Source organism: Macrotis lagotis, chromosome 1 (assembly GCF_037893015.1).
Source record: "Macrotis lagotis isolate mMagLag1 chromosome 1, bilby.v1.9.chrom.fasta, whole genome shotgun sequence".
In the NCBI taxonomy this organism is placed as follows: Eukaryota; Metazoa; Chordata; class Mammalia; order Peramelemorphia; family Peramelidae; genus Macrotis; species Macrotis lagotis.
Window position 1 is genome coordinate 851,629,317 of NC_133658.1, and position 15,578 is coordinate 851,644,894.

Consider the following 15,578-nt stretch of genomic DNA (forward strand, 5'->3'; position numbering starts at 1 on the left):
CTCAACTTTACACATAATCACACTTAAAATGTAAAAAAAGAAAATGGATATCCTTGGAATCAGTAGAAATGTCAAATCCCGACTCTGACATTTACTTGTCCTGTAATGGGGAAGCTGATGCTGGGCTCATCACTTTACCTGTCCAGGCCTCCAGCTACTCATCTGTAAAATGAGGAGGTTGAATTAAATGGTCACTGATTGCCCTTCTAACTCTAGATCCATGATGTCATGAAATTTACTTGACCTCTCGAGCCTCAGTTTTTCCATCTATTAATTGAAGATAATGATTGGTTCAGTATGGTCAGTATGATAATAGCTCATTTACTTAAAGTTTGCAATTACAAAGTACTTTTCCATCCTTGATCTCATATGAATTTCTTGACAGCCCTATCATGGCAGCAGGAGGACAGGACTAATTGTTGCCTACAAAGGCGCTATCCAAATATTTCCTACTAATTAATATTTGGTTTCCCTCTGAGACTAGCTCCCATCTATGTATGTATGTGTGTGTATATATATAGTGAATGCAAATAGTTATTTGTATTTTCACCTCCATTAGACTGTGAGTTCCAGGAGAGCACAGAATGTCTTTTGCCTTTTTTTATATCCCCAGAGAGCAGATGGATGGCTCAGGCTAGAGTCAGAAAGATTTATCTCCCTGAGTTCAAATCTAATTTCAGACACTCACTGAGTAAACTAGGACCAATCACTTAAACTTGTTTGCCTCAGTTTCTTCATCTGCAAAATGAACTGGAAAAGCAATGGCAAAACACTCCAGTGTCTTTCCCAAGAAAATTCCAATCAGAATCATGAAGCATTCAACATTGCTGAATTGTCTGAACAAGAACCTACCTCCAAAACTTTGTACATGTAGACATTTAATGAAAGTTTATTGATGATAATGGCTATTATTTGTTCATTTAAATTCATTTGATCAGGGCTTAATGTGATTACTACATGAAAATAATATGTATGGGGTTTTTTGGACTTATGATTTTATTGGCATAGGTTACTTCTTGTGAAGGGACTCCCTCTGCTAATTCAGACAAGACCTTGTTCCACAATTTATAATCTTAATAGTTTGTTTGAGGTCCTGAGAAACTAAATAACTTCCTGGGGGTTACAAGGGCAGCATATGTTAGAGGTAGGTTTTGAAATCAGCACTTTCTAACTTCTACTATACAGCAGTTAATCCTGTCTGATGGTAGATTAGTAATAATAAAAAAAAAAGAAAACATCCCATAACATAACTGAGAATGTGGGACTTGTAGTCAGCATGATTTGGGTTCAAATCCTGCTTCTGACACTAGGTTTATGAAAACTTAAAAAAAGCAATTAACCTCTCTAAGCCCCAGGAAAGTCTCTAAGATTATAAATCACAGACAGGTTGATACTTGCTTAAGTCATTAAAGTGTCAGTATGATAATAGCTCATTTGCTTAAACTTTGCAATTACAAAGTACTTTCCCATCCTTGATCTCATATGAATCCCTTGACAGCCCTATCATGGCAGCAGTAGGGCAGGACTGATTGTTCCCATTGTACAAGATGAGGAACCCAAGCCTGAACAGGATCCCACCCAATTACATATATGGGGCAGAACTGGGGCTAGAGTCTTTTTAAGTTGTAGGACTGACTGTGTCCTAAAATTCTAATCCAATCTGGAAATGGGCCCCCCTTGGGAAATTTACTCTAAAGAACTCTAAACCCTAAATCACCCATCAGGGCTTTGTTCTACTGTTCTTGTCCAACTGGATGGTTCTCCAGACTTTCTTCTGAATTCAATCACTCCCTCTCATTGTCCATCATGTTAGATTGTGCCATCATCTCTCTGAACTTTCTTGCTTTACTTCAGAACTGGGCTCAGGCTCTGCTTTTTCCAAGGAAGATCTTTCAAGGCCCCAGTTATAAGTGATCTCTCTTTCCTTTCATCTTTCATAAGACTCTATATAATATGTCTTAGTAGACTCTAAACACCATGAGATAGGAACTGCAATCTTTGTATTCCCTATGCCTGGGGATGAGAGAGGAAACATGGTGTAGTACTTAGACAATGGTCCTCAAAGCCAGGAAGACCTGGGGTCAAGTCCCAATTTTGACATTCCTAAGTGAGGCAGGTAATTCCTCAAAGTTGAATGCATTTTTCTAAGGGTATTAATTGTAAAGAAAGTACTGATCGCCATTGTTGTAGTGATCTTCCTCAACTAAGAGTTCCTAAGGGGCAGCCAGCCCAGCCTGGAGTCAGGAATATTGGAATTCAGATCTGACTTCAGACATTAGTTGTGTGTAACTGGGCAAGTCACTTAACTTTTGTTTATCTCAGTTTCTTCAAATATAAAATGAGGATAATAACCCTAATCTCCGAGCAAATAGGATAATAATAATAATAGAGGGCTAATAAACAGCCCAGTGCCTGTAATATTTTAAGCATTATATAAGTTATATATATATATATATATATTAGTATTAGTATTAAATCTCAGGTCCAGTTTACATTCTTGATGGTTTTAATCATGACAAGTTCATAACAAATGTGCATTGAAATGAATTGTGCTTATCAGATTATCATATGGATTTACATAAAGGTTGCCCCAAAAGTTTCAGTGCACTATTATGTTTTAAAATCTGACCTTATGAGGTAGAAGGGCAACCTTTCTTGTATACCCATTTTTCTGATAAGAACACTGAGAGGCAGGGAGGTTAGTTTTATCAGCAAATGCACAGCTAGGGAGTCTCAGAGTCAGAATTCAAATCTAGATCTCCAGGAGAATGCAAGCTCTTAAAGAGGAAAGATTGACCACACTACTACTACTAGTAAAGGAGTTTATAACCTAAGGTCCATGAATAGATTTCAAAGAATCTATGAACTTGGGGGGGGGGGGTAATTACATCTTTATTTTCATATAATTTATTTCCTATATATTTTATTTTATGTATCTAAGAACATCACTCTAAGCAGGGTTTTATGAGTTTCACCACACACACACACACACACACACACACACACAGAGAGAGAGAGAGAGAGAGAGAGAGAGAGAGAGAGAGAGAGAGAGAAAGACAAAGGATCAGCTGCCCTACTCAACAGCCTGGCACTGTTCTTTACACATGGGAAACATTTCAAAAATGGTCATTGAATTAAATTGGATTGTTAACACCAAGTCAAAGGTTCTTTAGTCTTTATTATTGTCTCTTCTCTTTTGATCATGGCATTTGTTCAATAGTTTCTTTCAAGAATAGGGGATGAGTGCTGCCCTCTCTCCAGGTTGACAGCCTTTTTACTTGACCAGCCCAAGGACTATGTCCTGAGATCTCCAGGTGACTGATTGAATGGGACAGGTCTCCATATTCTTCCTTAATTTGCCTCAAGGTGACTCATAGGATATATAGATGGTTCACATTGACCCAGTCTCTGCAACAAGAATTATAAAATTGAATTATAGACATGTAGATTGTGGTATAGGCCTTCATCATCTCTCCTCTAGATGATTTTGCTTCCTCCATTCCCCTCCATTCTTTCCTCAGTTGCCAAAGTCCCATTTTCCTAAAGTGTAGATCTGACCATGTCCCACCCCTCACTCAATAAACTCTAGCAACTCCCTCTTACTTCCAGTATCAAATTTAGCACCTTTTGACTTTCAAAGACATTTATACCCTTTCCCTTGACTACTTTTCCAGTGTTCCTGCACCTTACTCTCCTCTATGTTCCAATAATCTTGACTTCCTTTATGATTTTTCCACATGGAGCTCACCTTCCAATTCTCTGCCTTTTCACTTGCTATCCCTCATGCCCAAAACCTTATCCCTCCTTATGATTTCTGAGTTTTTAAAATTGCTTCAAGACAGATCAAATTCCACTTTTTCAGTAGGCATTCTAACCCTTTCTCTGTCTTTCTCCCATCTCCTTCCCCACCTTCCCTCTGAAATTACCTTTCATTTACAGTCTGATATAGAGATAGAGGCATCAACCACTCATTCTGTGCATCTCAAACAAGCATAATTGGGAAATATTAAGCAAAATAAAAATACAATAAAACATAGATACTATTAATATGTGGTTTTCTAAGTCAATTTGCATACTAGAGAGAGATTCTTATTTAGGTCTTGACACCACTAATCTAATCTATCATTTCCCTCTGATGTTAGCTCCCATTTACACTATTTACATCTTTGTGGGTTGGTTGTTTGGATGTATTATTTATTCCCCATTCAAATGGAAGCTCCTGGAGGCCAAAAACTATGTTGTGCACTTTCTTGTATATTAGGTTTAGCATAGACTGGAAGAAACCCTCGAAATCTTGCTCAGGAGCCCTTAACCCTTTTGTGCAATGGGCCTCCTTATCAGTCTGGTAAAGCTTATGGATACCTCATCAGAATCATGTTTTTAAATGTGTAAATCAAAATACATATTGCTTAACAAGAAAAGAGTCCAATTACATTAAAAAATGATTACCAAAATATTTTAAAAACAGACTAAGAATTCCTACTCCAGTTCAGTCTCATCATTTTACAGGTGAACAAAAGCAGATCCAGGAAGAACCAAGGTTGGCAGCTAGGTGGCATAGACTCATCTTCCTCAGTTCAAATCTAGCTTCAGATGCTAACTCTAGCTGGGGGACCTCGGGCAAGTAACTTAACCTTTTCTGCATCTGTAAAGTGAGCTAAAGAAGGAAACAACAAATCACCACTGTATCTTTGTCAGGAACACCCCAAGTAGGGTCATGAAGAGACAGACAACAAAAAACCAATAACAGCAAGGACCAAGGTCACAGAACAAGGACTAAAACAAAGTTTCCTAACTCTAAGGCCAGTGTTCTTTCCATTAGTCCATACTGCCCCTTAGAACATGGAACATGGAATGATAGAACTGGAAAGAAACTAAGATTACTGAATGTCAAAGTTGGAAAGGAGCTTTTGTTTAAAATTTATCTATCTAAGCCCTTTGATCTTCAAGATGAAGAAACTTCGATTTAGAAGGTGACATGATTTGACCAAGTTTCCTCAGGGATTTAGTAGCAGAAGCAGAGTCTAGGACCAAGATTTCCCATCCTCCAGGTTTCTCCTTCCATTTTTACCCCATGAGATTTCAGTTTCTGTAATGTTATGGCCACTTGCTTACAATAATCTTGGGGATTGGGGATATCCCAGCCAAAGCAGCATGACTAATTAAAGGGGTTAGTTACACCATGAAGGATGAGAAGAGGGAAACTGAAAAGGGAAGAAGGAAGATATGGCAGGAAAGGGAAGACTCTATGAGGCAGATCTGAAAGAGTCAATAAAACTAAATTCCATCAAGATTTTCACCCCATCTTTAAGGTATCCCACTGATCATTAACTGTCCTGATCTTATTATGTCAGGTCACTGGAATCACATGGGATAGTGACAATAGAATCTTTGCATAATGTCCCCTCATTTGCTCTACAATTGATAGTCTCAGAATTGTATGGGGGCACAATTAAGGGACTTGTTTGGGTTCACACTGACAGTTCATATCACAAGTAGGACTTGAATGCAAGCCTTCCTGGCTCCAAGATCAGTCCTATATCTGATAGGTAGTAAAATTTTATGGTGAGATAAGCAGATAGAGGTCAAGTTGCTAGAGTACAAGACATTACCGGAATGGGAATGTCCAAGATAAATGAGACAAAAGAACCAAAAGAACCTAAGAGGGAAGGTCATGTTAGCAAAGGTAGAGGATTAAAGTCCAAGATTTACATCTAGGTCTGAGAGAGGGACAGGAAAGAAGCAGAGTTCTGGTTTCAGGCTTAAGGAATGGGTAACAAAGGAGGAGTGGAAGGAGACAAGTAGTGTGACTAGAGAAGGATACACACAAAGAGCTATCCCTAAGCACATAGGATACTGAAGACTAGCACGGTGCCAGTTAATCTCACTTTCAGACTTTCTAAGGTCCACTTCCATGTAAAGGAGCAACCAATCCCATATATTCTCCATTGTCTCCACTAACCTTTATGGAATCTCTGGGGCACAGGATTACTCCAATCTTTGGAGGAATGCTCCAAGGTCTCTGCCTTCATTAATATCCATGGAATTTGTAATATTGTAGACAAGACCTCCTTCATGTGGAAATTAATCCAAAGGATCTCTGCACCAGAAAACTCCTCCCTCAAGCAGGAATGGCTCCTAGAAAATCTCTAATAAGAGACAGTATGGTGCAAGGATAACCCCACTCTCCCAACTTCTTTATAGAAGTGGGAAGTCATGGGAGTGAAATATTACATATACAAACTTCAGTCAATGCATTGGTTAATTTTGTTGAATTCCTTGGTTTAACTCCATTTTAAAAAATTTTTTGTTACAAAGAATGACTGGGGAGTTGGGGAAGGCTTATGGGAAATGATAATATAAAACTACAAGAGTCAATAGCAATTTTTTTTTAATTTAAAGAGAAAATGAAATCCTTTAAAGTGGGATGGGTTGATTAGACGACCTGTGAAATCCCATCTCGCTCTTGATCTTTGAACTTGGTCAGGTTTTTCTTTCAGATGGGAAGATAAATACAGGGAAAGTCTCCAAACTGTGTCATACCTCTCTCAATCAATAATAATTAACAATAATATCTTGCATTTATATAATGCTTTAAGATTTACAAAGCACTTTTCAGGTATTAGCTCAGTTGATCCTCACCCAATCTATTATTAACTCCATTTTACAGATGAGAAAAACGAGACAGTCGAGGTTAAATGACTTTCCCAGGGTCACAAGCTAGTAAGTATCTAAAGGTTAGATTTGAACTCAGATCTTCTTGAGTCAAAGTTCAAAGCTATACTATTTTGTTCTGTATGTGTTCTGCCTACTACTAAGACGCTGTCCTGGGTACAGCAGGAGCACATCCCTCCTTCACAAAGAATTGGAAAGAACTACTGGGTGACATTTCCCCCTGGGGACTTCTGTTGCCTAAGCCCTGTTTCCTTCCCAGATGGGCCAGCTCCCAAATATAAACTCTGCTCTGAGAAGCATGTCCAAGGCTTTCATAAATCCATTTGCAATGACACCCGGCTGCACCCGAGACAAGCTGGGCCCTGCCCTCCTTCTCTTCCTACTGTCTCACATTGCCTGAAGCAAAGCAAGCAAGGGAGGGAACACTAGACAAGATTTATGCCCATAGACACAAGCAGTCTCTGGAATTGAGGGAGTCATCCATCTCCCAATGGACAGGAGGAAGGGACTACTTGGTCAGGGAGGGGAGGCAGCTCAGTTGGAAGGGGAAGCCAGGCTAACAGGGAGCACCCAGGAGAAGGGAGCCACCATGGACATCACCAAGTACCAGGAATAGGACTTCAGAGCACAAAGGACCATCCCCTTATGCAGCATCCCTGCCTAGGGATCATCCACTCTCCACATTTCTTTTTTTTTTTTTTGATTAATGTTTTTTTTTGTTTTGTTTTGTTTTGTTTTTAGGTTTTTGCTAGGCAATGGGGTTAAGTGGCTTGCCCAAGGCCACACAGCTAGGTAATCTTTAAGTGTCTGAGACCGGATTTGAACCCAGGTACTCCTGATTCCAGGGTCGGTGCTTTATCCACTACGCCACCTAGCCGCCCCTTACTCTCCACATTTCTTAAAGGAAACCTAAATCTACCTCTCTGAGTTTCCAGCCCTTACACCCAGTGCTGGATTCTGGAGCCAAGCAAAACATAGCTAATTCCTCTTCCACAGGATAATCCTTCAGATAGGCATACACCCACATATTCATAAGACACACACAATCTCATATACATATAATACACTCATTTACACACATACACCTAAGACATAAATATGTGTACATATATACATATATATACATATATGCAGATCCTCATCCCTTCATCAGATTAAACCTTGGAATCATTTTAACACTCCTTTTGGAATCACTCTGTATTTACATATCTGTATATATGTTGTTCTCCCACAATAGAATAAGGAAATGAATAAACAAATCGCAGTATATGAATGGAAGGGTATATTACTGAGCTTTGAGAAATGATGAGTAGGACAAATATGGAGAAGTCTGGGAAGATGGATATGAACTGATGAAGAAGTGAAGCCAATAAAATAACATACCTAATGCCTAACAATGTCAATAGAAAAAAACAATAAAAAGGGGAAATTGTATAATTATGATTACACTTGGTCTGAGAAGAGTTAAGAAAATAAACCTCTTTGCCTCTACCTGACTCTCTGTCTCTATTTCTCTTGTCTCTTTCTGTGTTTCTGTCTCTCTCTGTCTCTCTCTGTCTCTCTCTGTCTCTCTCTCTCTCTCTCTCTCTCTCTCTCTGTGGTAGCTTTCTGGTGTCTCTGACTCACTGTTTCTGTCTCTTCTCTCTCTTTTCTTGTGTGTGTGTGTGTGTGTGTGTGTATGTGTGTGTATCTCTGTCTCTGTCTAAATCTCAGTCTTTCTCACATACACATGCATGCACATGAACACACACACACACATACACACACACTTTGAGATAAGGGATTTTGAGGTACAGAATGTTGCATTTATTGTATGACAAAATAGATTGTGTTAGCTTTTTTGAACTTTCTTTATTATTCTTCCTTAACTGGAAGGACATAATGTCTGGGGAGGTAAGTTGAAGGAATATAGTAAAAAAAATATAGAAACAAAATAAATATTAATAATTTTAAATTACAATTGGATCCATTTCCCCTGAGTCTAGAAAATAGTTGTCACTCTCCTTAAAACCCTTTCATGTGACTGAAAACAACAATGATGTTACCTCTTCACACTTTCTCTTCTCTAAGTTAAATGATTCTAAGTCATGTTACCACTACTATGTTTGAGACCTTGGAAAAGTTAGCTCCCTTCTATGAGCTTTATTTTCCCAAGCTATTTTTTTTAAATGGAGTTATGGGGCAGCTAGGTGGCACAATGGATAGAGCACCAGACCTGGAGTCAGGAGGAACTGAGTTCAAATGTGGCCTCAGATACTTATAATTAAGTAGCTGTGTGACCTTGGGCAAGTCACTTAACCCCATCATTGCCTTGCAAAAAACAAAAAAAATGGAGTTTAAAACCCCTTTAGAACCTAGGTGGCTTTTTGTTTGTTGGTTTGTTTGTTTGTTTTAGATTTTTCAAGGCAATGGGGTCAAGTGGCTTGCCCAAGGCCACACAGCTAGGTAATTATTAAATGTCTGAGGCCGGATTTGAACCCAGGTACTCCTGACTCCAAGTCTGGTACTCTATCCACTGTGCCACCTAGCCACCCCTAGGTGTTTTTTAATTAGAAATCATTGCAGAAATTATCAGTGACATTCTTATCCATACTCAGATGAAGATGTGGTGACTCATATTCTAGGTTCTGTCCCTCAGCAGGAATGGAATAGCCAATAAACAAGCTTTTTCTTGGATGCCAATTTTGTTCCTACTCCTGTACTGGGCACTAAAGATTTTGCTGCTGTTATTCAGTCTCTCAGTAATGTCTTGTTCTTTATAATTGTCCTTGGATTTTTCTTGACAAAGACACTGCAGTGGTTTGACATTTCCTTCTCAAATATATCCCCATTTTACAGATGAAGGGCTAAATGACTTTTACCCAGGATCACACAGCTAGTAAAATTTGAATCCAGGTTAAATATGAATTCAGATCAGTGCTCTATCCACTATGGCATTCCAGCTATCTTTAGTACTAAGGATATAAAGATAAAAAAGAAATATTCTTTGCCCTCAATAAGTTTACATTCTATTAGAGGAAACAACATTAATATAGGATAATACAAATAACGGTGGGGAGTGAGAACACAAGAAAGGTGATCTTTGAACTGAATTTTCAAGAAAACTAAGAATTCTGGTGGCACCATAGTAGATAGAGCACTAGACCTACAGTCAGGAAGACTCATCTTCCAGAATTCAAATATGACTAGTTGTGTGACCCTAGACAAGTCACTTAACCCTGAAAGTCTTAGTTTCCTCATCTGTAAGACAAACTAGAGAAGTCTAGAATTTTTGGCAAGAAAACTCCACATGGGATCAAAAATAATTGGACAAGACTGAAAAACAACTGAATTATAATAAGAATTCTATGAGGCTGAGAGGGGCAGAGCCAAGATAGTAACATAAGGGCAGGAGTTCCCAGAAACTTGTCCCCAAAAAAGCTCCAAAAGCTGTAAAATTATTATTCCAGCCATAATTTAGAGGGGCAGAATCCACAGAAAGACTGAGTGATACAATTTACCAGCCCAAGACAATGTGGAAGATCCATGGGAAAAGTCTGTTCCACTGGGAGTGGAGGTTGGAAAGAGCCACAGAACTGCCAGACCACAACCTCACTACACCAAACCAGAGCAAACCAGCTCCAGTCTTCCAGGAACAGCCCACCTGGCTCCCTAGGAGTGCCTTTATTGATAACGGGGGCAGTTTCCAGACCTCTTGGTCCAGGGATCACCATGGACAGCTTGAAGAGGTGTGAGAGAACTCTGCCACACCAGAGTGAGCATGGATACCAAGCCAGCAGGAACCTGTGGAGCCACCCAACACTCTGGAGCACTCATCCCACAGATGGTAAAGGGGAGGTGAGAGACTGCAGAGGTCTCACTGCTATCCCTGGGGCAGGACTCTGATGCTTTGCCCACACTCAGATACATGTTTCAGTCTGGGCCCCCATATCACCATAGAGAACAGGTACCCTACTCTTAACTCCAGGGTACTTTCAAACTTTCCAGTGGAAATATCCAAAGCTGAACAAAAAGTTTAATCTCTGAGTATAGGATACAGGTGAAGCAAAGAGAGGGTGGACAAGGAGGACTAAGTATGAGGTATTTAATGATGTTGAACTCCATATATTCCTGCATGGGAAGAAGATACTGATAACACAAATGAACTTATTTCATTTATAAGAGCAGTTAGAAGGAGCATAGAAGGCACAGGAAGGAGTTGAATATAATGGTGTAATATAGTAAAAAGATGGAGACAATGGGTGATAAAGGAAAAGTACTGAGAGAAGAGGAAAGGAAAGGTAGAATGTGCTAAGTAAGATATTTCACATATAAGAGTCAAGAAAAGACTTCTGCAATGGAGTGGAAAGGGAGGAAGGTGAGGGAGAATAATAAATGGCTCAATGATGAAATAAACATACACACTCAATGGAATTTAGAAATCTATCTTACCCTAGAGAAAATGAAAGGAAAGGGATGGGATAAGGGGGCCGGGAGGTGATAAAAGAGAGAGGGAAGATCATCCTGTTTTTCCCCTCTCACTTCATTTCTCTGTCTTTTGGGGGAGGAGAGGTTTTTGTTTATTTTCACAACAAGATTATTGTAATGATAGAAAAATAAATAAATAAATCATAAAAAAAGATATCTATGAGGCCAAGGAGGAGAGGACTCTGTGCTTTCCAGACATGAGTAAAAGTCATTTCAAAGGGATTAAAACAGAAAATAGAATATTGTTTGTAAAGAAGAGTCAAAAGATCAGTTTGCTATATGGAAGCATCTGTAATTTTTAAAGTTTTGGCATTTTCACAAGGCAGTGTCAATGGCCAAGTTCAGCATGAGACAGCATGGTGCAATGATAAAGACATTTCCTTTTTTGGAGAGTGAGGATTCCAGAGGTCACACTCTCACTCTTAAATTCACTAACTATATGACTTTTGATAAGTCATTTCCCTTCTCTGAACTTCAATTTCCTTATCTATAAAGTTTAGATGATAATACTTATTTAAAAAGTGCCTATATGAAAAATACCTTATGGCCCTTAAATATTATAGAAAGGTGGAAAAAATCAAATAAATTTATCAAGTTTCCTCATCTGTAAAATGAGAAGAGTTAAACTCAATTATTCCTTAAGTCCTTTTCAGCAATAGAACTATTATCCTATGAAATCATGACAGTGAAGAAGATAAATAAAACTACTTGTGAGCACAGAAAATTCAGTCTCAGACACAGATTGTTTGTTTTTTTTTTTTAGTATTTAGATGTTGGAAGCAAGATTAAATTATAGGGACGGCTAGGTGGCATAGTAGATAAAGCACTGGCCCTGGAGTCAGGAGTACCTGGGTTCAAATCTGGCCTCAGACACTTAATAATTACCTAGCTGTGTGGCCTTGGGCAAGCCACTTAACCCCGTTTGCCTTGCAAAAACCTAAAAAAAAACGATTAAATTATAAAGGAAAAGTTATCAAAAAGCATTTTAAGTGTGTGCATTAAGCACCAGTCATTGAACAAGGTGCTGGAGATAGATAAATAAAAATTTGAAACATTTCTGATCTCAAGAACTAGCTTACATTCTACCAGGGGATAAAGAGGAAAGGGGATTGTTGACAACACATTCATGGATGAATAGATACAGGTCACAAATACAAATGAGTCATATTCTATAAGAGAAACAATATGTCCAGAGCACAAAAGTCTAGATTGAGTTGAGATTAGTGATATGCTAAGGACAACAAAATGCATAGAAATTGTTTATACCTATGTAAAACAAGAGGAAAGAGAGGAGAAGGAATTGAACCCCAACTTGGGGTGGAATGTTGCTAATGAACAACAGTGTGAAGGCTGAACTACTCAACTCCTATGCAATTTTTTTTCATTCCAAAGAATGATCACTGGACTGGGAAAAATAGAATAAAAATGTTGAGCATTGGAAAAGAGATTCAAGAAAAATAGAAATTCAAGAAAACACAGTCAACATCTTGCCATCCTCCATGAGTGTAAATCACTAGGTATAGATTAATTGCATCCTAGAGCACTGAGAGAACTACTGTCTGATTTGATTACTTGAGCCACTGTCAGTGATCTTCAGAAAATTATAGTGAATAAGAAAGGACCTTCAGGACTGAAGAGTAAATATTATACCAATTTTCCCAAAAAAAATGATGAAGAGTAAAAGAGGTAACATCTACAAACTGCAGAACAATGAGATTGATTTTAATTACTGACAAGATTCTGAAACATATTATTAAAGGGAAGTCATTATCATAAAGAATCAGCAATGCTTCATCAAGAACATGCTATGTCATTTTTTTGGACATGAGAAGAAGATAAACAGGGTAAAGAAATAGAATTTTTGTCAATTTTAAAAAAAAATCAAACATTAAAAAGGATTAGTCATGCTAAAATTCATTTCTTTTTTTTGCTCCTTTTTTTCCTTTCTGTTACTTTCTTTTGGAGGGGAGGGGGTGAACATCAGATAAATAGCCAGATAATTCTGGAGAACGTTATAGATAGCTAGTATTAATGAGACATAAACATGGTATTCTTAGATTTCTTTTTCCTTTTTTTAGGTTTTTTGTAAGGCAAACGGGGTTAAGTGGCTTGCCCAAGGCCACACAGCTGGGTAATTATTAAGTGTCTGAGGCCGGATTTGAACCCAGGTACTCCTGACTCCCGGGCTGGTGCTCTATCCACTGCATCACTTAGCTGCATTGTGTTCTTAGATTTCAACAGCAAAGTATTTACTGAGTCTCTAATTGTTTTGCTTATAGATAATATAGAGAGAAATGAGATCCATGAGATTATTATTTACATAAGTCTGAAACTGGTTCAATAAGTAACCCAAGCATTAGTCATTAAAGAATGGATCAGGGGCAGCTAGGTGGCATAATAGATAAAGCACCGGCCCGGGAGTCAGGAGTACCTGGGTTCAAATCCGGTCTCAGGCACTTAATAATTACCTAGCTGTGTGGCCCTGGGCAAGCCACTTAACCCCGTTTGCCTTGCAAAAACCTAAAAAAAAAAAGAATGGATTAACATTAACCTGGAGAAAAGTTTCTGGTAGCATACCCCAGGTATGTGTTTGTACCTGAGCTGTTCCACATGTTTATCAGTGATTTGAATGCAAGTGCTATGGCACAGTTATCAAAGTTTCCAATGATATGAAGCCTGAAGTGGTATCTAATGTTGGATGACAGAATTCATATCTCAAAGGACCTCAAACAAGCTAAAATGTTCAGTCAAATCAAAAAAGATGAAACTCATTGTCATTAAAATTAAAGTTCTAGACACGACACGTCAGTTCAAAAGATTAACTTCACAAATTCAGGGTGATGTAGGCATGGCTGGACAATAATTTGACAGAGATCCAGGGGGTATGAGGGAACCCTAAGTTCAATATGAGTCAACAGTATGCAAACAAAACAAAACCTATTTCTCAGTTCCATTAAAAGAATTATACTACCCAAAAAAAGGGAGACACATAGGAATTGAGTAGTTCAACCTTCAAATTATTGTTAATTAGCATCATTTCATCTGCTCTAGTCCAACTACAGGAGGAATACCATAATCAGTAATGTGTAGAACATTTGTGGAATACTAGAGAGTATGCAAAATAAGGTAGTCAGAATGGTGAGAGAACAGGACAACACACCCCATGAAGAATAAATAGATTTGCTTAGTCTTGAGAACAGAACATGAGTTGGGGAAGGGGGCTTAATTGTTATCTTTAATAATTAAAAGCAGTGGCAAGGAAAAGAAGGTTTCAAACTCTGCTTAGTCTCAGAGGGCAGAACTAGGAGCAAAGACTAGAAGCAGCAGAGATATATCTAGAGTTGATGTCTGGAAAAATTTGTGATTAAAAAAGTGAAAGAGAGGCACAAAGTAATAACAATAAAAAATAGCTAACATTTATATAGTGCTTACTATATGTGAGTGACTGTGGCTAAAGAGCTTTACAATGATTATTCTGATTTGTTCCTTACAATACCTGAGAGGTAGATACCATTATTATTTATATTTTCAGATTAAGAAAAACAAACCAAGGTTAAGAGACTTATCCAGCATCAAATAACGATTAAGTAAGCATTCAAAGCTGGATTTGAATTTCAGACTCCAGGCCCAGAGCTGAAACCCCACTGTACCAAAAACTTGCATTCTCCTTTTTTTAGAAACCTGTGAACAGATACTGGATGGTGACTTGATAAGAATATTGTAAACAATTTTCATTCAAGTTTGGAGCAACTAGATAGACCTGTACATCACAATACTACGGATTGTGAAAGTCCTCAAGTCTCTTGAGCAGGAGGATCTAGCTTCTCTCCTTGTCTAACATGCTGAGGTATTGTCCCAGGTGCCTGCCACTTCTGGGGAACAGCTTTTCTGGGGATTAAGGAAACTGGAGATATAATGATGGATTTGAAATCAAGAATTCTGTTAGCTCATGACCCTAGGCAAGTCTCTTAACCAATCTCAGACTCATTTTCCTTAATGGTAAAATAGTGATGATAATAATAATAACACCTATATTCCAGAGTTGTTGAGTATTAAATAAAACACACACAAACACACACACACACACACACACAAACACATATCCTTTTGAAAACTTTAAAGCATGTGCTGCTAGCTATATTAGTCTTATGAATACAATGAGTTCCAAGTATCCTTTGAAGCTTTATAGAAACAGATGCAAAGTGAAATAAGCAGAACTAAGAAAATGGTAGAAACAATGTATATATTGTATACAAAGTCTATATGTTTCATACAATGATTAGAATGATGTAAATGAAAATAACAAAAACAAAACAATAAATACTGAATATCTTGGAATTGTAATGACCAAGTTTGATTCAAAAAAAAAGATAGAAAAAGGTGCTTCCCCCAATTTTCTCATAGGTGGATTATATGACATTTTTTTCATTTATTCA

The 15,578-nt window shown here is 38.1% G+C and overlaps 1 protein-coding gene across 4 annotated transcripts in view; it reads right to left on the bottom strand.

The window, feature by feature from the left end:
• Positions 1 to 3,173: 3,173 nt before the first annotated feature.
• The window catches only part of LOC141490805 (uncharacterized), a 28,279-nt gene continuing 15,874 nt past the window's right edge, over positions 3,174 to 15,578 (bottom strand). For all 4 annotated transcript variants that reach the window (XM_074191108.1, XM_074191092.1, XM_074191102.1 and 1 more), the window contains one exon: positions 3,174 to 3,408. In XM_074191108.1, coding sequence (XP_074047209.1) covers positions 3,372 to 3,408 — 37 coding nt within the window. In that variant the 3' untranslated portion in view covers positions 3,174 to 3,371. The remainder of the gene's footprint in view (positions 3,409 to 15,578) is intronic.